The 25,713-nt window shown below is 46.2% G+C and overlaps 1 protein-coding gene across 3 annotated transcripts; it reads right to left on the minus strand.

Annotated features, from left to right (window-relative positions):
* Positions 1 to 536: 536 nt before the first annotated feature.
* Positions 537 to 25,031, minus strand: SLC22A4 (solute carrier family 22 member 4). Of its 3 annotated transcripts, none has more exons than XM_085073498.1 (10): positions 24,563 to 25,031; positions 18,378 to 18,481; positions 16,631 to 16,785; positions 12,884 to 13,007; positions 10,813 to 10,939; positions 8,759 to 8,859; positions 7,552 to 7,766; positions 6,706 to 6,888; positions 4,182 to 4,317; positions 537 to 3,018 (listed from the first exon to the last, which is right to left on the minus strand). In XM_085073498.1, exons 1-10 carry the CDS (start codon positions 24,953 to 24,955, stop codon positions 2,943 to 2,945), a joined length of 1,614 nt encoding a protein of 537 aa, XP_084929624.1. In that variant the 5' UTR covers positions 24,956 to 25,031; the 3' UTR covers positions 537 to 2,942. The 3 variants fall into 3 exon arrangements, with proteins under 3 accessions (XP_084929624.1, XP_084929623.1, XP_084929625.1); XM_085073497.1 differs by having other exon boundaries at positions 12,884 to 13,055; positions 24,563 to 25,029; XM_085073499.1 differs by lacking the exon at positions 24,563 to 25,031 and adding an exon at positions 20,122 to 20,713 and having other exon boundaries at positions 12,884 to 13,055.
* Positions 25,032 to 25,713: the final 682 nt, after the last annotated feature.

Genomic DNA, 25,713 nt, shown 5'->3' on the forward strand with positions numbered 1-25,713 from the left:
AGTGTCAGGAAGCTCACAAAAGAGTCCTACAGAGCTCAGTTCAAAAGCTGCATGGTAGCAATGCAGAATTTGGTCTTGCTCTTCACAAGGCTAAATTCATGTTTCAAACTGACTTTTTATGGCTGATATTTTTCTCCACCTCTAATTGATTTTTAAAAATATACTTTCTATAGCATTTTTTTGAACACTTGTATTTAAAATGGTATTTTATTCTCCACTGGAATCCCACAGCTGTGAAAAATCTCAGCAGGGGAAATTAATGACAAAATAGGAATTAAACCACAAAACCATCCTTGAGCCTGGCCAGGGTCAGCTTCCAGGGATTCACAAGATCAGGACTGAACCATCTGAAAGCCAGAAAAACTGTACCACACACAAAGGTCTTCCTGTATGAAAGAACTTACTGGTGGAAGAACTTATTTTAGGATTTAATTTTCATACCTGATCCATGCTAAATACATTTAATTATTTAAATTTCTTGGCACCACTCATTTAAGTTGGGAGACTTTCTCTCCAATTAGAGCCCACGCAGGAAGTAGGTGAAACAATGTCAGTGCACATTTTTATTACAATGAAGACAGAAATCAACGACTGACAATTACTACAGCTTCATACAGGCATTAGCAGATCCAGTAAGCCAGCTGAGGATCAAAGGTTGCACAGAGAGACCCCAGTAAAGGTGACAAGGTGACAGATGAGGCACAGTGCCAGAGTCCCTGCATCAGTGGGAGCAATCCAGCTGGGCCTTCCCTCATTTCCACTACACTCAGACACCATAAGGCCTTAAAACAACATCACATTCTTTTAAGACATTGCACTCCTCTTAAAGATTATTAAATCTGCTGCAAAAAATACTAAAATGGGACACACTAGCTCGAGATCAATGTAGGTAAGAAAAATGAGACTGGTTAAAACAAGGTATTTTAAAAAACACTACCCTTTTTCTTATTTAAAAAAGGAAAAACAGGTTTTAAGATACTGAAAGGTTCAAGAGTACAAAAATATTTACCTTTTAGAAATACCCAAGCCTACAATCACATAAAATAAGTCTCAACTTAATATAAAAATCTTCATAAAAATACAGCCATCTATATTTAACCCAAGTCCTCAAACCCATCCTGTGCTGATAAAAAGGCTTTCTTGAGAAATTTAGTTACATCTATACAGCTATTCTTTAGATTAACTCTGTAAAAGTAAAAACAAGATTAAATACTGCTGTTAGAGAAATTGATTGAGAAGGGATGAGAACATCAGGCATCACAGGACACTGGTTCCCTCATGCCACATTACATTTATGGCAAAAGTGTAACTGCAGGAAATTAAACCTAGTATTTCCACTCCCAAAAGCAGCTTGAGTTAATTGCACAACAAGTTCCTTGCATTTAAATGTTATAAAGCCTAATATTTATGCTTGAACTTCAGGGAGAGCCTCATTCTTGTGCCAAGAGCCAGCACAAGACAACCTACCCCGAACTCTTGCATTAGAGATGAGATACTGTGCTTTTGTTGGCCCTTGCAGAAGGTGAATCAGGGCTAATTGTTATTTATAGAGGATAAAAATCAGTCTACCAGGTATGATAGACTTTATGTAACCAAGAAGTGCATACACAGCCAATAAATACAAAAATAAAAGGAATTACACACTTCAAACAATGTAGTGTTCATAAAACAGTAGTAGCACAACTCTAAACTCTACATTTGTTTCCATCCAATCTAGTTTTGCTGAACTTAAAAAAAAAAAAAAAAGCAAACATATATAATCGGTAGGATTTGGAAAACAAAACATTGGCTTTGTTGGTGTTTGGAGTTTTTTTTTTTTAAACCCCTGTTGTCCCAGATTACTACTTTTGAATTTTTAATAGATGCAGGTGGATATATCCAATACAGAATATCAGATTTTTGTGAGCATCAAATCCCCTTTAAATTTAAAAATGGTACAAAGGTTTTGCGGAGGGTTTTGAAACTGCAGTGAGTGTTCTCTGAAGGTGCAGAACAAAGTGGTATATATTCAAAGGAGAAATTAAATACTTTGGGGAAAAAAAACCCAACACCCCAAGAGATCTAAAAAACTGCTTATGCCCATATACCATGAAAAACCTGAAAGCTAAAACTGCATGGCACATTTGGACAGGATTACTGACTTGGTACAGCTCACTTTCCTGTTGAAAGTGGGCATGGCCCATCAGAAAGTCAGCAAATTATAGTCCTTACTCAGTGCTCAATATTTACCCCCTTCCCCAAAGATACTGAAGATTCACAAAGCTCAGGGTTTTGGGTGGGCTCAGGCTTTATGGAAAAGCATCAGGTTTTAGAGGAACAAGGGGATTCCAGGTCCTGGGAAAAGCAAGTGACATCTAAAGCCACTCTGATGTTATGTTTAAAACCCGCGTCCTTACAATGAAGTCTATGTCTGCTTTGCTACAAATGAATTCTGACCCCACTTAGTTTATGGGCCTTGGTCACAGATTTCAAAGGAGGCCAGGATCTTTCTTTCAGGTTTTGAAAGGCAGACACCCAGCTCCCCTTCCTCCAGTCAACACACAAAGTGAGAAAAAACACCAGCATTGCATTAGCTATTTTTTTTTTTCCTTTCAGCAGCTTTCATTGGGTACCTGACTGCCTGGAGTCATTGCTGTATTATTCCTAAGGCTCACTTCTAGCTTACTCCTCAACTTGTATTTAGGACAGACAGGCCCCTATTTCTCAACAGGGACTGTGTGTGCTGACAAACCCCAGGAATCAGGACTCTGAATTGCAGACTAAAAAGTCCTACAGGAGTAGACAGCATCTGGTCAGTAAACTATGTCATTTAGGGACAATAGCACAGGGTATAACAACTACGGTACAGTAGATGTTGGGTTTTGTTTGTTTTCCTCTGGCAGAAAATGCATTTTGAGATGATCTTGCTCTTCTTTCAGCCCCTCTCAGAGGTGCATCCTTCTTCACAAAGGTGTTATCAGATTTTTAGGACTCTCCTTGGAACTCCTAATGCCAGTGGTTTGTTGCCCGTTTCTGAAACTGAAAGCAAGTAAAAGTCTGAGAACCAGAGAACGTTTACCAGGGTGTCATCAGACACTGCCCTCTCCTAATAAGCACCATTACAATAACCATGTTACAGTGCTAATATAAACATTAGATGAAATCTAGTGCTTAGTACAGTGTGCCTTGCTGGATGGCAGCAGCAGTGCAGCAAACAATGCTTGGAATTCAGATGCCATTCAGCAACTGTAATTCAGTTACTTCAGGCTGTTGATGCACGAAGCCTCTGGGGAATCTGGATTGACTTTAGGATTTCTAGCTACAGTTTGTCAACTGCAAAGCACAGGTCAGACATGTAAGAAGTCCCTACTTGTGATGAAGAGCAGCATGCCCTTTCTCAAGGAACCTGACCTAGGAATTTTTCTTATTGTGAAAGCATAATGCCAGCTCCTTATACTGACCAGGAATTAGATACAGGGAATTCCAGCTTTTTCAAGCTATTATTGCTTACAGGCGCAAATTCCAGTACCAGTTCTCACTGAGCTGAATGGTGGCTACGCAGCTGCTCTTTGGTTAGTTCAGTTTCCTGCTGCTGCTGCAAGACTTTTTCTCACACTCTAGTGGATGTGCATAGATTTGAGCGGAAATGTTTGCTTAGGGTACTCTAAATAGCAATGTTGGTGGGACAACAGAAGTGTCATTGCTTACAGCTAAATCATATAAGCCAGAGGAAAAGCTGTCCTGGCCTGTCTCTGGCTGCCCAGAAAGAGGCTAGAATGTTGAAATCCTGTGTTTAATTTCAAGTAGTACCTAAAAAACTTACACTGGAAGAATGAAGTGTTTCCTAATGCATATAATCCTATCAAATAAATTATTTAAAGGAATAGTTTAAATAAAGAGTTAAGGAGAGTGAATTATATAATAGGATGGAAAGTGTTTGAAGATCTGAAGCAACAGCCTTAAGGTGCTATGAAGGTCAGCCTTGCGTTGCCAGTGCACAGCAGCTCTCAGGTTCAGACATTCTGAACAAATTGTATGATGTTATTGTCTATCAAATTAACAACCCGAAAGAAAATAATCTAAAGTGCATTTTGAAAGCTTTGAAGTTTTGTGGTGGACCTGAAGAAGCATGTTTCCTGATTATGAAAAGGGACTGTGTTCTGAATTCCTGTAAAGAACGGGATGATTGAAAGATGCCTTACCATTTCACCTTCAGCATCTCCTCAAAGCTCTCGGGCAGTGGATTGCCGTAGCTTTCCGGGAGAAACAGGGTAAGGATCCCAATCAGCACAGTCAGGCTTCCCATCAGGATGTATGGTAGGTATCTGTCATAGGCACCTGGCAGAACACACAACATTCCAACAGAACTTAATGTCCACAACTGACAAACTGACACATAAAGATTATATTCCAGACATTGCTGTAACACAGAACTAATTTGGAATAATTAGCTGAAAGCATCATCAATATCAAAGGTGAATCCAAAGCTGAGTTACATCTGTAACTGAGCCAGCAGTCAAAGGAACTTTTCAATTTTAAAGCTTCAACATATGCTCTTGGATGACTACACCTACCATAATTTCATGCCAACCCCCATGTTTGTGTAGCAGCTAAAAGTCTGGGTTGGGGATTTTTTTGGTTTCTCTCTTTTTACATTTTCCGCTGGGTTAGCCAACATCTTTGCAAGGCAATAGCTCTGCTGGGATTGCTGCTGGAGTCTTCAGTACCACACTGTCATCAAGAACCAAATCCTCTGTTAAATAACTCAATATGAGTGAATAAAATTGCTCATAAGCAACAAAGCACTCATCACTGCCTGAGATCATGTATCCTATCGGGCTGGTGCAAAAGAAGGGAAGAGACTAAATCAGCTGAATAGGCTGACAGACTAACAACTCATTAATGGGGGAATGCTTTAATGCTTTCCTTGCTGCAAAGGGAGACAGCATCAGGCTTCCCGAGACACATATGAGGCTCTGACCTTGGTCTACTGAGAATATTATTTTGGACTTGAAGGCAGCAGCCCTTGCCAGCAGCCTGAAGCTGGCACAGAAGTGTTTAGGCAGGATGCAAGATCCTCAAATCACAGCAACACATCAATGAAAAGGTCTTTCAGAAAACGGATTAGCTAGGAGTTCAAGTATTTAAGATAAAGTACCAAACTGGACTTGACAGCTTTATTTTATAGCTGGAATAGAGTAATATGCTTTATAATGTATGGAATAAACTCGGATTAAAGAGAGAACCCCTGGGTATGTCTCAGAGAGCCAAAGTTTGTGATCTGATCTCCTCTGTGTTTATGAGCTGGATGAACTGCAAGGTCCTAATTTAGCTGTAGCAAATAGCAGCAGCTGACAAGTTTCTCCTAAAACCTCTTAAAGTTTAAGAACCTATTTTGATGTCTGGAACAAGATTTCCTAAAGACTGAGCCTATGGAAGCCTGGGAGAAAAGACCCCCACAAACCCACCAAAACCAATCAGTAAAAATGCTATTCTGACTACATCTGTCTCTTAGTGCTGCAATGGAGATTGAAGACCTTAAGCAGAGTCACAGTCCTGCTGACCCTTTTACTTTACATTTGCACTGTACAAATATGAAACCAAGACAAGGCATTTTCATCATTTTTGGTACAGTGCATTCCAGTTACACTGAAATGCATAGGTGAGTCAACACTGATTAGTTACAGATAGTCATCTCCTCTCCCCTTTTCCTGGCATGGAGAAGCAGCATTAACCCCTCAGCAGTACACCAGCAATGTTCTGCCTGAGCCAGCAAAGTCATGCTCAGGTTGTATCAAAGATTTCAGCAGGAAGCAATACTCATTAGGGACAGAGAGAGTTGAGATGGGTCCAGTGATGGCAGAAGAAAATAAATCACGTGTGAGCAAAAGAAAGAGGAGATTGCCCAGACTGAGCAGTAGGTATTCACAGATACTCCCACCCTTAATCCCCTAATCTCTGTCACTGTTTGCTATCTGCAACATGAGGAACATTTTTGTGTATTAAACAAAAACCCAAACCAAACCAAAAAATATTTTTCAATTATTATATGTGCAGCACTCAGAATGTGAGGGTATTGCATGCCAAAAAAAAAGCCTATGGGGAAGTCAATAATTCTGCTTACGGAATTACTGAGCAATAAGAAAAAGCAAAATGAATGCTGAGGTGACTAGTTTAGTAACTAAAAAAAAAAAAAAAAAAATCACTTCAAGTAAACACATTTGTGCTACTTTACCTGTATGTTTTCCATGTATGACTTTAGACAGCACAGATCCTGAGAATGTTTGGATTCCCACCTGGTTTATCTCCCAACATACCCATCTTGGGATGCATACGGACAGTATCATGCCACAAATTTCCTACTGCTACATTTCCTTACTTGCTATGCTCTCCTGGGAAACTAACTGGCATCCCAAGATGTGATTATCATTCCAGCCACTGTTTGCACAGTTTATAAACATCATTGTTGTGTTTGACAAGCTCTAACCCACTTCAGTGATATATGAACAGTCCCTAAAGGAATGAAGTGCCTGATCCTTCTGTCAAGCCCAGGGAGCTCCACTTGATATCTACCATGTGTGTTAGTGAGCTCACATCGAAGCTGAGAGAAGGGACTCAAAAGAGACCACAAGTGAAGGGACTTAAAGCTGTGCCTGCACTGCAGAAGCTCAGATAACTTCTCTGGAGAGTTGTGTGATGCAAGGCAGGAAAGACAAGACATCTCACCCAGGTAAACAAAGTAAGGAGCAATGATGCTGCCCAGCCTGGAGGCTGTGGAAGTCGCTCCGACTGCCATGTTTCGCACTAGTGTTGGGTACAGCTCCACATTGTAGACATAAAGCATTGAAAACGCAGCTGTGATGCCAAACTTCCCAAGCATCACCAGTCCAATAGAGAGGACATAGAGGTCTGGAGAAGAAAAAATAAAATCAAGGTGAATGAGCAATACCCTGTGCTTATTACTTGTATTTCTTCTACATCCAAAAGACTGTACTGTTGTGTTTTTCCTAAATGTTATGAGGTATGTGCTTTGGGTTTTTTTAATTATACAAAATATTAACCCCATCCCTAGACTACTCCAAACTCCCCACTAAGCATAATGTAGATGCTCAGGTTATTTAGTATTTTTTCTGATTTTGGTTGTCTTCAAGTAAAATATTATTCTTGAAATGGAACAAAACTCTGTATTATACACCAATAAACTACAAGCTTGAATCCACCCCTTTTTCTCAAAATCCTGTGGAAATTTACACACAGTAAAATCTGGATGCAGGTTTTTGTAGCTTGCAAACACAACCAGATAAATCACAGTACATTTTTAGCTCTCATTTTAGAAGCTGGTTCCCCAGGACTATATAAAGCTCAGTAATTTGACACAATAACTGAGTTGAGTGTGACTCAGCATATACATACGCAATAAAAACAAAACCTAAGGCTGCAAGGGATCAGCATATACTTGACCTAAAATTCTAAAGTTGATCAGAGTTTCCAGTAAATTTGCAGAACTATTACACAGTACCATAACATATGTTGAATATTTCATATGCTTAAATCATAGATTTAATTTTGTACCTGCAGGAACCAGCTGAATGAAGAGGACAACAGTTCCCCCTAAAAAAAAGGTGCCAGCCAAGGAGTAGCGCCGTGGGAGGGAGCGGAGGAGAAGCCAGGCGATCACGTAAGCTGGAACTTCAATAACAGCTGAGAGGAAGCAGTTGACGTAGGCATCTCCATGCCAGTCTGGAGTGCTGAGGGACAGGCCAAAGTAGCCAACTGATGTGAAAAACCTGAGAAAAGCATTAAAACCAAATTATTCCAGAAACAGCACTCTCTGATTGCCTCCAGTGGTGCCTCAGGTGGTGTTACAAAAATAGGATGTCACAAAGCACCGCCACAGGCATTGTGGCTTAAAAAAAATCTCAGTGGCAACCCCATCTTTCTAATTCTACCATCCCATCCAGTGATCATATCCACAGCGGCTTGAAGACACCTCAGATTTCTCTGTCCTTCCTGCACACACTACACCAAGTGAAAAGCTTTGTGGAAGTCGTTCACAAAGGCTTTTCACTGCAACAGACTCAACGACACAATGAAACTCTTGCAAGCTTCCCATGCCAACTGCATTCCCACTTGTAGCCAGTGTCAGGAACTCCCACCCTCAGCAGTTCCGTTACATTTTATTTAATCTTCACAGAGAGCTGGATGTTTGAGTTTCAAATCTCAGGAGTGCCTTACTATGGCATGCCAAGTGTGCTAGCCAGTTCCTTTCTGCTGGGGAAAATATGGACAGAAAAGGGTCCTGGTTTGTCTATATGGCATTATTGGGTCCTCATTCCTTGTGGCTGCCCAGGCAGGGACCAGGATCTCACTGAGATGGGCACAGTACAGACACAGAACAAAATTGCTGGCCTTGGGTCTTGGCTCTTGTTATGTTACTGAGTTGCTGCCTTTGCTTCAAGAAGAATATTTCTCTTCAAATAAAGATTACAGAGATGGGAGCATTTAAGAAAAATACCCAAAACAATGTACTTCAAAATACACAAGTTGTTACATCTAGTTTTCTAACTATTTTATATCTGAGTCAAGGCTACTGTCTCCATATTCTTGTGTGTTAATGCAGTGTGGGTGCAAGGACATTGAGGGCCATGTACCAGCCAAGGACCACTGGATATCGGCTCCAAGGCTCAGACTTATTATCTAAACCTGTGGCATGTGCCCTCAAATCAGAAATCAGAAATGTTCTATTGCCTGGGTACTTTAGGAATACACATTTCCTTACCACAAAAGTAATGACATAATAGTAATAGTTGCAATGTTTCGGGTTCGAAATAGGTCCAGAAGGATAGCCTTCTGCTGCTGCTGAGGCTTCGAATCCTGCATCTGAAGGAAAAAGGAAAACAAAACCAAAAAAATTCCCACACACCTAAGAGCAAAACAACCTCTGCTACCCACAATCTGGGCAGTTATGAAGTTACGACTATCAGGGGATAACTAGCCAGCCCAAGGGCCACTTCTGCACCAGGGAGGGCAGTCCTTAGGTAGAGCTTGTCTCTGCACCCAGCTGTACTCGTGGGAGTTTCCATTGCACCATGCTGACTAATTAGAAAGGAGCATCAGCTGACCAGACAGATGAGTTAACATTTCCTTAAGGATCTCACACAGTACTTCCAGGAGTAACCTCATTACCAAAGGCATTCTTCTGTCCGTTCTGTGCACTGTCCATTCACATCTCTTCAACCTTCATAAATGACATGAAATAAATCCAGGAAATCACCCAGTTTTGCTGCCTGCCATGCCCTGACAGGGAGAGGAACAGATGACAGAGGTTGGTGAGGTGGCCAGGGCACATCATGGGAGGATTCACCACCTCAGACTGGAGATGGAGGCTTCGGTTCGAGGTTTGAAGCAGGAATCTTCTGGGTGGCATTAGGGTGCCCTTCTGCCTGTGCACTTTGCCCTTGCCAGGACAAAGCCAGCATTGTGGCCATGCTTCCTGCAGGCCCAAAGAACAAACCACCCCAGTTCTCCCTACGGGACTATCTTGGAGATACCCTTTCCTAGGAATAGATGATGGTTTCCAAGGAATGTCTTTCTAGTAATGTTTGAAAAAATATTTCCAATGTGAGATTTAGCATGCAGACATCATCCTCAGGCTTTTTTTGACAGATGTTTTGGCACGCAAAATTTCCATGAAACAGCTGAGAAGCTCCTTGGTTTAAAAAAATATGCAGGAATGATGAAATGCTGCAATCTGAAAAAGTCATCTCCAGTTGGAAAGACATCTGAGGTCTGGCTGTGAAGTAAGGGAAGTGCTTTTCCAAGGTTGGTGCAGAATGAGTTTCCCATAATTGGAACATACACTTCAATTTACACTAAAACTTCCTCTTGGGAAAGAGATCTTCAGCCAAAATGTGTGACAGTCAAGTGATGAATCCTGCCCAGGGGAGAGGTAACTCACAGCATCTGTGTCCTGCAGACACTGCAGAGGGGCACATGGTGTTTTGCTTTCTGCTTTATCAGGAGACACGAGGAGGCACAAAATGCAGGTGCCAGTGTACAGCAGGAGAGGAAGATGTGACCTACAGACACACAGTGATTGCTGATGCAAGGCTGGAAGAGTCTTTGCACAAGAAAAATGTGGTTGGACCTCCAGTGAGGGCAGAGCCAGTAGAGGGGGAGATGAGCACAGGAACCAGCTGTCCCGCTGTGGCTGTGCTGCTCCCTGGCTTGTTGGGCTGCCAGGTTTGCACTAGACTTCCTTCTTTCAACTAATACATGTGAAATACAAGAAAAACACAGCTTTGAAGAAGTGCTTGATGTTCTTCACAGTCTTCACTAACATCATGGCTTTCAAGTGCTCTTGTAGCACTCGGGTGCTTTGGATGGTTTGTGCAAACTGGAGTCCCTCGGGCTCCACGCAGCCCCAGCTCATGTGGGTACTGATTTAGGGTCCCCTACACAGCCCCCCTGCAAAGGGCTGCTGCTAAACTGCAAACTGCTAATAACGCACCAAGCTGAAATGAGCACAAACACATTTTCCTTGGGTCTTCGCAGTGCCCAGAGGATGAAGCAATCTGGGTCACCATTGCTTTGAAAACCACAACAAACCACTGCTGAGGAAGAGAATTTTACTGTAAAAAGCAAACAAATAAAACCTCCCTCTGGGTTCTCACTTTGATCTTGCTAACCCAACACTTACCGCAGGCCAACAGTCACTGCCAGCCCCTGAGAGCTGCTGGTGCAAACCAGTTCTCTGCTGGCATTTCCCAACAAGTCAACAGGCCAAAGGGGGAAGTGCCAGCGAGGTAAAGTACCAGGATGTATGAAACATACCTCTGCAGTGTCAAAAAGCATGGCTGGGGCTGGAATGCCATTTATTTTTGCAGCCTTTTGGATAATAGCTTCTGCTTCTTTATATCTTCCCTGGGAGATCAGCCACCGAGGAGACTCAGGAATGACCCTGTAAAAAGTTTCAGAATAAATGACTCAACGTTTTTCTGAAAGTAAGAAGTTATAAATAACATATTTATTGTGTTTATGAGTTACACTCTGATCTCAGAGATTGTTTGCAGCAGGAGACAGCCAGCACAGAAGCAGGTGGGCAATGCAATTCAAATATATGTGATGGTTTTATTCTCACGCTAAAGTAGATGCTTTGCTCTCAGTGGTTGTTTCTAAAGTAATAATTGATGTCCACCAGATGTCACCAGATAGACAGCAAGGATGGGAGTAGCTTAGCCAGTGGGAATCAAAAATATTCTTAGGAAACTCCACACAATGTGGACATGCTTTAAATAAGCACAGTGTGTATTTAAAGGTTTTGTGTGATAGGAATCTTATATACAAACCTCACCATGTTACCACAGCTCTGAGGCAGCTTCTCTCAGGCAGAGGGCAGGGGCAGTGTCCCCTTGCAGAGTTGATGACATTTTCTAATCAATTCCAGGCACGTGTTGAGTAAATTAACACCAAACACAGAACAGAAAATTTTAACTTTCCTTAACTAAATCCTTTGATCTTAACAGATGCCACCTTGCTCCCTTTAGCCAGCAGCACTTTTTCCTCTCCTTGGAAAAAAGCAGTTCAGGCACTCTTTTTTCTGGTGAACCCTAATGACTGACTCAAAGGCAGGTCAATAATTTCAAGCATCAGATGATTTATATCTGATCATTAACCACTAATGGAACTTTCTGTAAAATGAGCTGCCACTACTACACTTCTTACTGGGAAAGCTGAAGATCTTGAGACTGCAGAGACAATGCTGGGAACCTTCTGGAGAATTTGGAAGGGAAATGAGTAAAAGCACAAGAATGGCACAGAGCAGAGGGATGTACAAGTCACGTGGCCTGTGGAAGCAGTGAGTCCACATGCCCAAATGCCAGCTAACACCAACCTGCCTTGGCAGAGCTTTTTCAGTGCATCTTGATCCCCATCTACCCCCCCACAGGCCCCAGACAAAGTACTGTCAGAGGAAATGTTTGGCATTTTTAAATGTAAGCTTTTAAAAATCCTGGGAATTCCCACCCAGCACATTTCAATGCAGGACTCTGAAGCCATGCCTTGGGGCAAACTTCCTGTGCCTCACAGTGCCTGTTCTACAGCAGACATCTGAGAGGCTTCCACCCAAAACCAGCCTCCCCAGAGAACAGCTGCTTGGTGCAGAGGGAAATGCTGCTATGATGAAGGAGTTTGAAACACAGCAAGTTAAATAAGCAAACTGACCCTTAAACAGAATCAGACTGTCTTTAAAATCCAATGACAGCAGAGGTGGAGCTGAAAACCATTTTAAAGGTTTGGTTTGAAGACTAAGGTTAAAAAACCCCAACCAACCAACAAACCAAAACCATCAGCAGACACTTCTGACAAGACTGGGACATGCTGGAGGTCTTTCAGACTACAGAAGAGTGTGTCTTAATCACTTAACTGTTATAAAGATGTTAATTGCTCACTTAAAGATATAACTTTTTCAAGATAACAAGAAGAAAGGAGTTCCCTGAATAATATGAAAGGAAAGAACTCTCCTTCTTGTTAATTATCATTATTTTAAGAGTGTGGGTGATACCTTGCTTTTCCTATTTTCAAACACCTGTCCCTTCAGAAAACAGCAGATGACCCAGGCAGCAACAGAACAGGGCTATCTGCCCTTCTTCAGTGCTTATGTCCAGCTGAAAAGAGCAGGGCTTCAAGCACACAGACAGCACCAGCAAGTCTCTTAGGTAGTTACTCGACTTAAAACTGGCAAGAAAAACCCAAATAAAAAAAATCTCCCCTCGAGGCAAAGCCTTCTCACATGGCAAATAGAAAAATGCCCCTCCTCCCCGACCCCCTGGCGTTACCCAGCACCCAGCACAAAGAGCATCAGGCGGGAGGGGAGGTGGGCAGCGTGGTCTTGGCATGGACTCACCACCAGAGCGGGATGCAGAACAGCCCCGGGACAGTGAGCGCCAGCAGCAGCATCCGCCAGTCTCTGATGAAGTAAGCAAACAGTGGCAGCAACATGTAGCCAATTGCAAAAAATATGCAAACTCCTAATGTAGAGAATAGAATACGAACTGATTTGCCAAGAATTTCTGTGCCTGTTTAAAACAAGGGAGGTTGGATTAGCATTTTAACTCTTGGTTTTCAAGCATGACTAAATACTTTATTGCATTTACATACAAAAAATAAACTAAACAACCTTAGAAAAGAGCAGCACAGCATGGACCCGCCTGCACAGAAAAGCTGCTGAGAGTATTGGGAACCTTCAGATAAAAGAAGCTACTTCTGTTTGCTTTGATTAATGCATGACAGAGACAGATAAGAACAGGCATGGGGGGTGGCCGGCAGACTTCCAGGAGCCTTCTTGACATGCTTGCCTAGGACACAGCCTGCTCACCCACTTAACCCATCAGGATTTAAGATGCAATTCACTGCTGGGCACCTCTGGAAGAGCAGAGGTTTGTGCACAGCACAAACTGACATGGGATGGAAGGATGTGAATTTACAGTGAGGTGAGGTGGAAACAAATTGCCCCCCTATTCTTTGGAACAGAAGAAAGATTGGAATGTTGGATTGGCACATCACAGGCTGAAGGACAGAACCAGGGAAGATGCTATCTTCTAGTAATGCTACTGTTCCAATAGCCAGCCAGCAGTCAGGGAAAGCATCTTACAGCCACTGCACCGTGCAGCAACATAATATCGAGTAATAAAAACTGAGACTGTTCTAAGCCTTCAACAGCACCGACATTCTTTTACAATAAAACACCCAGCCACTGCTTAATAGAATCCAGTGATGCCCTCAGGTCCATCTCACTTCTTGAGCTCTTGGCTCCAGGTCTACAGAGCTCTCCTTCACATTAGGAGCACATCAAGGGCCTTAACTGCCATAGTTTGATCTGAAGGAGATTAAAATGCAGATGACACTGAGCAAACAGAAGGGTCACAAAGTCTGGAGAGTGTACTTGGGTTGTGTATCATGGCAAGAACTCCAACATTTAATATGGCAGAGAAGATGGGAAAAAATATCCAGGACTGAAAAACCCTCCTATTTAATAGTTACATTAACTAGAAACCTGGAGTAGCTGAATAAAATCACAGTAATAAAACTGAAAATAAGAATTTGCTGGGCTAAAACGAGTGTGCGAGGATAAATTATACCATCTTCCTCTTGACTTGCTCTTGTTTAGAGGGGCTCTCTTGGGACAGGTCTGATACTTGAAACATTGGTTTATGCCTGTTAAATGTTACATTACCATTTTTGTCAATTCAAAGCCAATGTGAGATGACATCTTTCAACTACAACTCCCTTATCTCCTGCCTTTCCTCTTCCCTTATTCTCCTAGCCACAGAATAACAGTTCTTGGACAATACCAACGTATTTCACAAACCTCTGTAGTGTTTTACAGTCCCAGAACTTGAACACTACAGTTTTGAGCACAGAAAACAACTGAGGCCTAAAGCTAGGAGAGAAATTTCACAAGATGTCATTGAAAAAACCCAAACATTGTCTACAGAAGTTCACCAACAGCTAAGGGGGAGCTATTCCCATGAAGATGGGCAATAGGGCAAAGGGCAGGATGAGCTTGGGTAGCCAAGGATGCTAGGACAGGGTCTGAGCTACACTTGGGGAGTCAACACAAGCCAACTTTTAGATGTTTAAAGTTTGAATAACAAAAGAAACCTGTGCTGAACTTGGAAAAAAAACCACCATACTTGGGGATGGAGGGTGCCAGGGCTGCAGCACAGCCAGAGTCAGTGGGGCCTTGACAGGTGCTGGTGTCACTGCTGGTGTCACTGCTCCCCTCCCAAGCACAGCCCTGCCTGCTCTTGGATGAAACAAGGGTGCATCTCCAGTGCATCCTGTAATCAGGGTGGCCTTTCTTAAGGAGTTACTTTCCTTTTAATGGGTATATTCTCCTATTCAGCACCTCTATCATGTGTGGCTTCCTGGAAGCTCCTGGGTTTGCCTTGCCACAGACAGAAGTCACAGTGCTCATGGGGACACGCTGGCCACGAAGAGTAGGGTGGGAAAGGCCACCCTCCATAAGTACCTTCCTCCTTACCCATGACAGTCAACTGACAGCTCACTTAAATGAGGAAACTAATGTCTAAGTCAGTTTAGGATAATCCTGCCCTCAGAACGAGCCTCAAGGCTGCTGGGGAACGGCCAGCACTGCTGGCAAGTGCCTGAGGTATCTGCCTCTCTGTTCCTAGAGAGCCATTGCTGCTGTGACAGCTCTACTGAGGACAGGATGGCAGAAGAGACAACACAAGGAGCCAAGGGCCAGCAAACAACAGCTGTGTAATTAAACAAGCCTAATGTTACTTGAGAAGATCCAGTTCCCTCTCTCAGCAGTAGGAATATTTGGCCAGTGGGGTGTTCCTGGTCCCCCCCTTCCAGATTTGGGGCAGCATCCCAATCCATGTCCAGCTGTGCCCCACATTCCCAGGGGAGCTGGGAGCTAAATTCCTGCCTGATCAGAACCTGCACCTCTGTGCTACGCAACGCCCATGTGTTTCCACAAGGATTTTCAGCTTTACCCAGTGCTGTACCTCCCAGCCTTCCCATGGCAGGCATTTGTTCCTGTTCCATCAGCTCCACACAAGAATTAAGCTACCTGGACAGTGGGAGCAGTGGCAATGGTGACGGCAATGGCAGAAGCAGTGACAATGGTGACGGCAACAAAGGATCTCCCTGCTGACAGCCTGACCTTAATCCTCCCTGCACCACAGGCAGCAGTGACTCATGAGTGCCCCGAGATACAATGCTGTATCCTCTTCATAGCACTGACTTCATATCATGCTCTTCTGCTCTATTTTTTCCCCCTGTTAAAGCCTCATGGGGTAGCCAAGACCACCATTAACTATTAACATACAATGTTGATCTAGCTCACATTATGATCTACAAATTGCAATGTTGACACCAAGGGTTTAAAAATGGCTATGAATATATATGAGCACACTTTAAAGACAGCTCTTGCAAATCCCAGTTTCCCCCCTGAGAGCTGCATCACTCTTCCCCATAATTTGCCCACACCTTTCCTGAAACCCCCATGCCTAGAGGGAGTCTCTGTGGGGTCCCTTGTTCCTGCAGGGTCCCCAGGCACCAACTGCAGCCATGCAGTCTTTCTTCCTACACTCCCCATAGGAAAGAAAGCAAACCTTAGCTTCTGAAATTAGAATTTTGTCACTGATCTCAACTCCAAGAGAGATGACTTTATGGCTAATGGGGCTCTGGCACCCACCCAGCTCCTCTGCTCTGATCTCCCTGACACTGACTGTGCCTGGAAATGCTGGTTTGCTCCAAGGCTTTGTACTCAGGTGTGCACTGACCCCTCTGCAAAGGGTGCAGATGGAGACAGGGATGTAACCAAATGCCTCCTGTGTCTCAGACCTGCTGCTGCTGCTAAACCCTGAATGCTGCCTTGAATGGCTTCTCCAAAGAGGAAGGAAATGGATGTTTATTTAGACTCTTCCTGCTCTCTTCTTTTTCTCTAAACCTATAGAAAGTATAAGCTTGAGAAATCACAGAGCAAAAAAAATATACTGTCCTAAAGTAGGAATTTTAGCAGTGAAGATTTACCACTGTCTAATTAAATGATCCAGGTTCACAGGGAGAAAAGGAACAGTACATTAAGCAAACATTTAAACTAATGCAAACATATTCATACCCAGAATGAAGGCCACCACATAGTTAGAGATCTGTCCCATCCCCACAATGAGAAAGAGCACGGTGAACATCTCCCAGCTGATGGAAAAGAACTGCAGGAAGCTGAAGCCAGTCTGCACAGCCATCGTCAAAAAAAGAATATTCTTCCTGCCAAACCTTTGGTAAAAGAAAAACATTATTACTGAAAGAGCATGTATTTATGTAAGAGGGCACAAGGGAGCACAAATAACCTCAAGTGATGCAGCTTAGCCAAACCTGAAGTTCTGTTCATCTTAAAGAATGTTATTATTGTCATATGCAGTAAAAAATATTAAAATTTCCAAGACCCGTGAGACAAAGAAGAAAAGTTATGAGCAGAAGCTTCAGGGAGCCACTAGACAGAGACTAAGGAGATTAGGCAACAGTACAATAGGGAGACACACGCACACTGCAAGGCACACAGCTGAAAGCGAGGAAATAATGTCTTTTAGGCTACTGGCATCTATACTTTGCAACATCATTACGCTTTAAGTCTGTTAAATAGCTTTGTCAACTGGTTTCAATCCGAGCTGCCAGACATACCGCACCCTTCCTCTCACCTGTTTCTCTGCATTAAGATTACATGGCATGTTCTCCTGGAGAGGCAGGACAAGCTCATGTATGGGTTTTCATACCCATGGGCACAGATGCTGTATTTGGGAAAGGCCTCTGCAGCAGTCCTGGGGAAATTGCTCAGGCACAGGCTCAGATCATACCCCTTTACTGATAAAATCCCCAAATAATCCAAGGAAGCCCATGTGCGAAGGCAGCTGGGCTGTCAGTGGCTGTGCTGCCACCAGGGCACACACACTTCCTCAGATGCTCCCACTGGGCAAACGGCACCACTAGGATTTAGTGATTATCTCATCTCCCTTTCAAACAGTAACACCAACTGACTTCTGCACTGGGGCAGGAGTCAGGAGATTAAATTCGGATCACATGGAATTTAATGCTGAAGGCTTTAAGATTAAGACTCGCAGTGAGTTTTGAAACCCCTCAGCTAAGCATCCAGAGGAACACTGCTGCCTCATGACATCCTCATTCCCAGACAGCAGCCAGAGCAGGATCTGAGATCCCACCATAGGGTATGGACACAAGGCTCAGGGCTATGAGGAGAGGGGAGCAGAGACTTGCAGAGAGAGTGTATATTCTGCATTCAACACTTGTAAGACTAAAGCCTCAACACTACTGAGACAATTATCAAATGCCTGTAATGATTTTTTTTTTTAATTTTACATCCACTTAGTCAGATTCTATGACAATTGCTATCCATTTTCAGGGTTTTTTTTCCCCTTCCTCTTGTATATGTTTACTATATTTCCAGCAAACCATCTCTCCTATGCAGAAATTCCATTCAAAAGGCAAATTTCTATCCTGCAGCTCTAATAAAGGATTATCAGTTAATATGTGACAAAACCCAGCATGTTTTAAACTACTAAAAAGACTGGATAAAGAAACAAATGGGAAGTGTGTTGTGAAGGGAAACCCACTGCATCAATCTGCAAAGCAGCTGTGTGGGCTCCATTGAGATCAGTCCCTGGGCTCTGAAGTGCCCAAGAGACAGAAATCCTTCAACTGGGGTAGACCAAGATGGGATTTGTGAAGAAGCAAGGCCAGTTGCCTCATTTTGATCAAAACACAGAGTACTGGCCATTTCACTCCTTTCGCCTCTCAAACACAAACACACCAGCCATGGCCTCAGGTCCGCCCTGCTCTGCCCATGGCATTACCTGTCCGAGAGCTGCCCTGAGATGAAGGAGCCGATGAGGACCCCCACGTAGAAGAGGGAGGTGGTCAGTGGGGCTTTCCAGTCATCCTCACACACCAGGTTCCACTGCAAGAGAAAGGCCTGTGCTCAGACACAGCCACAATGCTGCACGGAGCCTCATCCGGCACAGGGGCTGCTGGTTGCGGACACACACATTTCCATGCAATTGTAGTCTGCTTCCCCACACCCACACTTCCACCCATCACTGGCACTGTTTTCTCGGTCAAGGTCACTGGTGGAACATCCTGCTAAAAGCACAGAAAAAAAAAGGGAAAGTGGTTCTCTCCCCTGACAACTCCACGAGGCTGAAACACCAGCAGCTCTCTGACACAGCCCTGTTGCCTCTGAATGGGATGAGCAGCCAGGAATGCCAAGCCTGATGGGAGTCTGGGGCTGCCGTGGACCAGTTTCCAGCACAATCCTCCCCCATCATGTACCCACCAGACCCCTGGATATGACTCCCCATGGTCCAAGATGCTCCCATCAGTGAAACAGAGCAATGGGGAATGGTAAAGAACCATCCCAGCTAAGGACAGCTCCCAGTTTACCTCTGCCAGCACAAAACTTGCTGCATCTCTGTAACTTCTGGGGCTGACAAAACATGTGTAAGAAGACACACAGAATGAAATCTCTTTTCTTGCACTGACGTGTTACCAAATTCTGTTCCACCCCACAACCTGCACCACTGACTTGCTACCCATCACTCACAGCCTCACAATTGCAGCTGGCTGGGGCTGCAGACTTAGGACAGGAGCCAGTGTGGAAACTTCCACCTAAAACTACTCATAACCCCAGACAAGGTTTAAAAAAAATAAAAATGGCATCATGAGCCTCTGTCCACTGAAGTTACAGCTGAGTGTGTCTCTGCCAAGGCTTGCTCCCTTCCTGGTGACTAATCTCCTGGTTAAGACATGCCTGCCAGGAGCACTTAGGGAGAGGCTTTGAACATGTCGCTATCTGATCAGATAATTCTACCACAATGGTAGGCTAATTAAATCACAGATCAAAGTATGGCATAATTTTAGTAATTAGCCATGCTATCAGAGAGCGAGCGGGTCGATCGCCCTCACCAGCACTCACCCTCTGCCCAGAGAACGGACAGGCCAAGCACAGGCAAAGGCTTGGTGATGGAGCAGAAACTGCCCTCAGAGCTGCTTGGGCTCCTCATTCAGCTGCAGGCAGCAAGGAAACAACTCTTGTGTTACAGAGACACCCAGGTGCCATCTGATGGCACCACAAGTCCTGCCAAAAACAAACCAAAGGTGGGTTGGTGGCTGAGCTTCACTGCCACTGCAGAACAGGCAGGCAAACCCCAAACAAGGGGCCAGGTGGTGTAGTTTAGTGCGGTTTGCTTCGGACTATAATTTAGGAAAGAGATGCACTCAATGCCTATTTTCAGGCAGAACAGAAGTATGCTGCCAGCAGAGTGGAGCAAGGTACCTCTGACCTTAGCCCGTCCTGTAAAGTAACACCAGCTACACGACAGAAAAAGGAATTGAGGTTAAAAACACAGCCCATGCCTGTTTCTGAGGAACACACGTGTCTTCAATGCAGGAACAAGGAAACTTGTGGACTAAAATGTAGCTCCAAGATTTGAATCTGATTAAGAACAAAAAGAGCCCTCCAGCAGTAGTTTCTGTAAGGTATTTTCTTGTACTTGCTGGGAAGGGAGAGGTGATGAGGCATGGGCCCGTCTGGGCACACACCTGCTCATCTGCTCTGTGTTTGAGAAGGTGGAGGTGAGCATGTGGGTCAGTGGGGCTCTGGCACATTCAAGGATGCTGGTTGTGAAAAACAGATGCAGGGATCTGCTTCACCTGTCAAAGAAAATGGAGATTTCTGCAAAGAAGCTTGGTGGAAATCAAGTCCAGTATTTAAAACAAAGCAAAATTCAGGTACAGAAAACACGGCACCAAAAGTACACTGCAGAAGTGTTTCACCGTGTCCTGCTGCACCTCCCCCTCCCCATTCTGGGAAAGCTGGATTTGCAACTGATACAGACTATTATGATCTGGGTGCTGAGCACCCTGGTCTGGGGCCACCAGCATGGCATCCACTCACAGACCTTCAGACTTGAGTTGCTTGAGGTTAAGGATCAGTGTTTTCAAAATGTCTCCCTGATGCCAAAGGCACTTTGGCTGTAAAATAAACGCAGCTAAACAATAACTTGCCCATGAAACTGCATTGCCTGCTTGGTGCCACATGCCTCCTATCCAGGTGTTCACTCCACCTTTTCCGATGACATACTGCACACCCAGCAAAAATTCACAGTACAGGGTCAACTCTTTCAGACGTGGGGGATGTGGTAAACAGCACACAGCAGCTGGCTGGCCGTCCAAAGAGGTGCTACTGTCTACAGGAACTCACTGCATTTGACCTGAAAACACACAGACATATCAAATCAATCCAATGCTGGGTAGATCTGAAGCTGCTGAGTGAACAAACCACTATTTTAGCTCCAGTACTACACACAGGACATGGTACCTCAGCAAGAGAACCCTACTCTGCAGGTACACTTCATATCCCAAATGCCGGCCTCCCATCCCCACAGGCACTCGCCCTGACTGAGGCTCATGCCATGACACTGCACAGTGATCAAGCACAAAATCAACATGGTAAGGTTTTTTTCATATTTCAATATATAGGGAGAAGTGAAACGTAGCTTATTTGACCCCTTCCTCAGAGGCTGCATCCGTCACAGACAGTGCCAAGCACACCATGGCTGCGGGAGCTACAGCCCCGGCCACAGCTGAACTGCCTGCAGCTACGACTTCCAAACTGTCTCTAATGGGCTAATTATACATTAACCAGAAAATAATTCTGTAATGTCCCTGGCTCAGCAGACTGGGGAGCAAAGTTCATGCAAGATTCCAAGCAAGGCCACTGAATGTTAGGGATAAGAGCTGCTCAAGAACACCATTATTAAATCACTTTATTCCCATCAAATCCCTGTAACTTTCTGACAACCTCCCAGCTACAGGAAGAGCCAATTCTGCTGAGTGCTGCTGGTAGGAACACTATAGATGGATGAGCTTACTGAAAAACTGAAATCACTGGAGAAGGTGCCCTGACTGCCCAAAGTGATCCCCCTCAATCAGAAGTCACTAATTAACATCCTGAGTACAACCCATTCACATCAGAGGAGAAAACACTAGTGGAGCCTTGTGTAAATGGGTGGGGCTGCAAAGCAGGGAAAATCTGAACTTGTTTCCAAGAGTAAAGCTGCCAATGAATAACTCAAGAAGTGTTAATTATTCACAGATGGCCCCATCCTGCTCCGTGGGTACCAGGTCCAGCAATGAGACCGGCTTTGCTTGGTGCACAAGTGACAAGCACAGGTACCTCCATGCCCAAACTCAGGGCAGACTTCCAGGGCTGGGCAGAGCTGCTCTCCACTGATGGAAAAAGCCATAACAGAACAAAAAAGACCTTCAGATGCCTTCAAACCACAGCAATTCCTATCCAGTCTCTTGCCTCTGCCAGTCCCAAAAGCTTCTGGTTTCTGCCTTCACTAACATCAGTGCCAGGGCTGGAACAGGCACTGAGGGTGACACAGGTGACAGACCAGTAGCCCCAGTAGAGCCTCTGCACTCACTCTGCCCTTTGCAGGGCCCTTGAAGTGATGCAGTGAAGCCATGCCCCAGAGGTGGAGAGCAGCTTGGTGTGTCCCCAGGGAGCAATGCTGGGTGACAACCTGGCTCAAGGAAACTAACTGGATCCTAATGCCTGCTCCGAAGGGCAAAACCAGTGCTTGTCCTTGAGCCTCTAATTCATGTTTGATCTGAGCATCATTATCTGGAAGTAAAGAGAAGTAGATTACATTCCAGAAAAGAACGCCAAAGAAACAGACCCCAGGAGGCTGCCAAGAAGGAAAGGAAACCCTGAAGCCCCTTCATTTCAGCCAAGGGATCACACTTGACCCCACAATGACTCACATTTCCACCTGATTACCATTACACTTAAAGCCCCCTTCTTACATCACCCTGGCCTGATGATTACCTGTGGACACATGCACTTTTGCCCATCACTTCCATTTTAAGACACTGCAGATGACTCAGTCTGGGATTCTGTGTTCCCAGAGTTTAGCATGTCCTCACAGACCAAGTAACATAGGTGCTGAGCTAGCATTTCCAGCTCCCTTCAAGCAGCAATAAAAACCAGGTTTAATGCAACTGAACTAATCAAATGAAGTCTCCAGAGGTTAATCCTGTACCATCAAGTTCTGCTCCTCAACTGAGTTCTTGAACTGAAGCTATTTCTTCACTGAGCACTTCTGATGGCATGTCCTGGCTTGTCTTTCCTAATACAGAGAAAAATGTTGGGTACAAAAATAAGCATCTCAAATTTAACTAAACTGCTTCTTTCCAGTATTTCATCAGTGCCTGTTTTCCTTGTTTTGAAACCAAATTCTGTAATTTTTCCAAACATCCATGACAATTCTGAAACAAAACAAGTATCCTTCTTTTCCATCTGCCTTACAGATGGGAACCTGGCACTTGGTTTCCATCTCTGAATGTGCTATTACCTCTCTGGCACGCCTCAGGCCCCGTGGCAAACCCCACTGCCATGTCCCATCTGAATCCCAAACGGAATGCTTTTATTTGGCATCTGCCACACAAGTTATTTACTGTTCATTAAGAAGAAGCACATTTCTCCTCCTTTTGCTTCATTTACTGCCTCTCTCAGAGCAAGCACTGACTCCAAAACAGAGATTACAAGTTCATAGACACTCCAGGATGAACTGGCCTCCCTCTGGCAGTCAGAGTGCCATTGTCTGTGCCAGTGGTGGCCACCAGGCACCCGCCACGCAACCGTGCCAGCCCGTGGGTTACAGCCGGGCATGTGGGCAGCAGCCAGGCTGCTGCTGCAGTGCACCCATGGCCAGGAGCAGGGCAAGCTTCCCACACACCCCTGCCTGGATTTGATGTGAGGCATCTCTAGCGACTGAGCACGACTGCCAGCACGAATGGCAATCGTCACATGTGCCAATGTGCCTTTGAGCAGGTGACAGGAGGCTGACATCCCCTGCCCACATCCTGCCTGCCTGGCATGTGGCAGAGCCCATCTCTGCACGCACCCGGCACAGACACTCCTGTGTCCTCAGGGCACAGACCCTTCGCATCACCATCAGAACCTTTCCTGGCTGTGCCATCCTGCGATGTTTTTTTGGTGGCAGATGTTGCTGCTGAGTCACAGAGACTCGTGAGGAGAGTTCCACACCCATTCCCTGTCATGCACGCCGAGGGTGAGCCAACAGTGTGTGAGCAGGGTGGCCCTTGGCTACCTGGAGCAGCACGCTCAGCCAAAGGACCTGCCAGCTGCCAGGTCCAAGCTTTGCCTGGCATGAGGGTGAGCCGTTATTCCCTGAAACCCCTTACACAACGCAGAACAGCAGCAGCAGCAGTCCTGCAGCTTCAGGGCAATCATTTCCCTTCTCTAACGGAGCTCCACACCCCGTGCCAGCGTTATAGAACAGCACGTCCCTATCGCCACACCACGGCACGGCCAGAAGACCCAAACAAGTGCTTACACGAGCCGGCACCGCTGATGTTCCCACATCAGCTCTGTGCAAAGATGCCACTGCAGAGCCTCGCAAACCGACCGGACAGCCCGGCTGCAGCCAGCTCTGCTTCCTGCAGCAGTGACCACAGCACCTGCTTCGCACCAATCCCAGCGCTGACGGCCACGGAAGCCACTGGCATTCCAGGGTGCGGGGCCAGCGAGGGTCCAGCCTGCTCTAGCCCCAGCCAGGTTGCGTGTGTGTTTACCTGAACGCATCCATGTCCCCATTCAACGCTGCACCGAGAATGTGCAATTCCATCGCATCGAAAATTTACCGGGATGGTCAGCGTGTGGCAGGAGGAAACTACCGGGCTTCTGTTTCCAGCCTCTGCCTCCCCCTCCACACAAACCTGTCTCCGAGTAAAACAAGCTGGAAAACACAGCTGGGATGGCGAGGGCGGGCAGCTCCTTCGGCAACCGGAACCTCTCGCACCCCTCCCGCTCCTCGCAGCATCGTGCCCACCCGGACCCTTTCCCACAGGCACTTCATGCCGGTCCCTGCTCCCTGTTCGCCCTCCCCAAGGCAGGATGACCGGTCCCGGCCCCGTCCCAGCCCGGGGGTAAGGTGTCACCGCGGCCGCGCACCTCGGTGATGATGGTGGAGTGATAGACATCGCGACTGTACTCCCAGCCGTCCAGGCACGGCTCCTGCTCCAGCGCCTCCAGCTCCACGTCGGAGCCGGGTCGCAGCCCCAGCGCCGAGAAGTTGGCGAGCGCGGCCAGGCGGTAGCGGCGGCAGCGGCTCGGCGCCTCCTGCCCGCCCCGCAGCTCCAGCGGGATGCTGGCGTTGCGCCACTCGGCGCTCAGGTTGGCCCCGCGGGGCACGACGCACCGGTGCTCGGGGGTGCCGGCCAGGAACACGACCGACATCCCGTTGAAGCCATTGGGAATGATGCTGGCGCTGAGCAGGAAGAAGACGAGGCGCTGGAAGCGGCCCCACTCGCCCAGGAACGCGGTGGCCGCATCGTAGTCGCGCATGGCGAGCGCGGGGCTCCGCGGGTCTCCCGCGGGCTCTGCGCGCTCCGCGGAGGCGGTGCGGACGGCTCCGCCCCCGGCCCGGCCCGGCCCCCGCGGGGCGGTGCGTGCTGGCCCGGCGGTCCCGGCCGGAGGGGACCGGGGGATGTTCCAGCCCCGAGCTGCGCCGCCCCGCCTCCCCGCGGCATCCCCGGAGCCTTCCCCCGAACACCGCGTCTGCCCCGCCGCTGGCTCCGGAGCTCTCCGGCGGGTGTGTCCCGTTTTTTTCCATTTCACCCATTTATTTCGCTAGGCAGCCGCAGCGGGCCGGGCGGTGCCGGTGTCGGGGGGCGGGACGGGGCAGCTGCTTCGGTAGCGGCTGCCGGTGCGAGATCAGCGCCCCGTAAGAGCGCGGCCATGGCCCCGCCGCCCCTAGCCCTCCCCGAGCCTTGAATCCCCCCCTTCGGGGACCCAAAACAGGCCACCCCTGTACTGCTGCTGCAAGATGGAGGCACAGCATCTACCATTCCCGGGTGGGCTGGGCACAGCCGGGCATCACGAGAACGGTAAATGGACAGAGCTGGAACAGCGAGCCATCAGCTGGGGGCTGCCGGGGCCGGCGGGGTCTCCCTCCTCGGATCATCCCACGAAACGTAGGGACAGCAGTGATGTGAACCCTCCTACACACTGGCACAGAGGAGAACAAGGATCAGACACAGCTTCAGGGATCAAACATTCTCACAGCCCCTGAAATCCTGTCCCTAAAGCAGCCCAGTGCTTTT

Source organism: Lichenostomus cassidix, chromosome 13, assembly GCF_008360975.1.
Source record: "Lichenostomus cassidix isolate B80296 chromosome 13, HeHo_3.0, whole genome shotgun sequence".
Lineage (NCBI taxonomy): Eukaryota > Metazoa > Chordata > Aves > Passeriformes > Meliphagidae > Lichenostomus > Lichenostomus cassidix.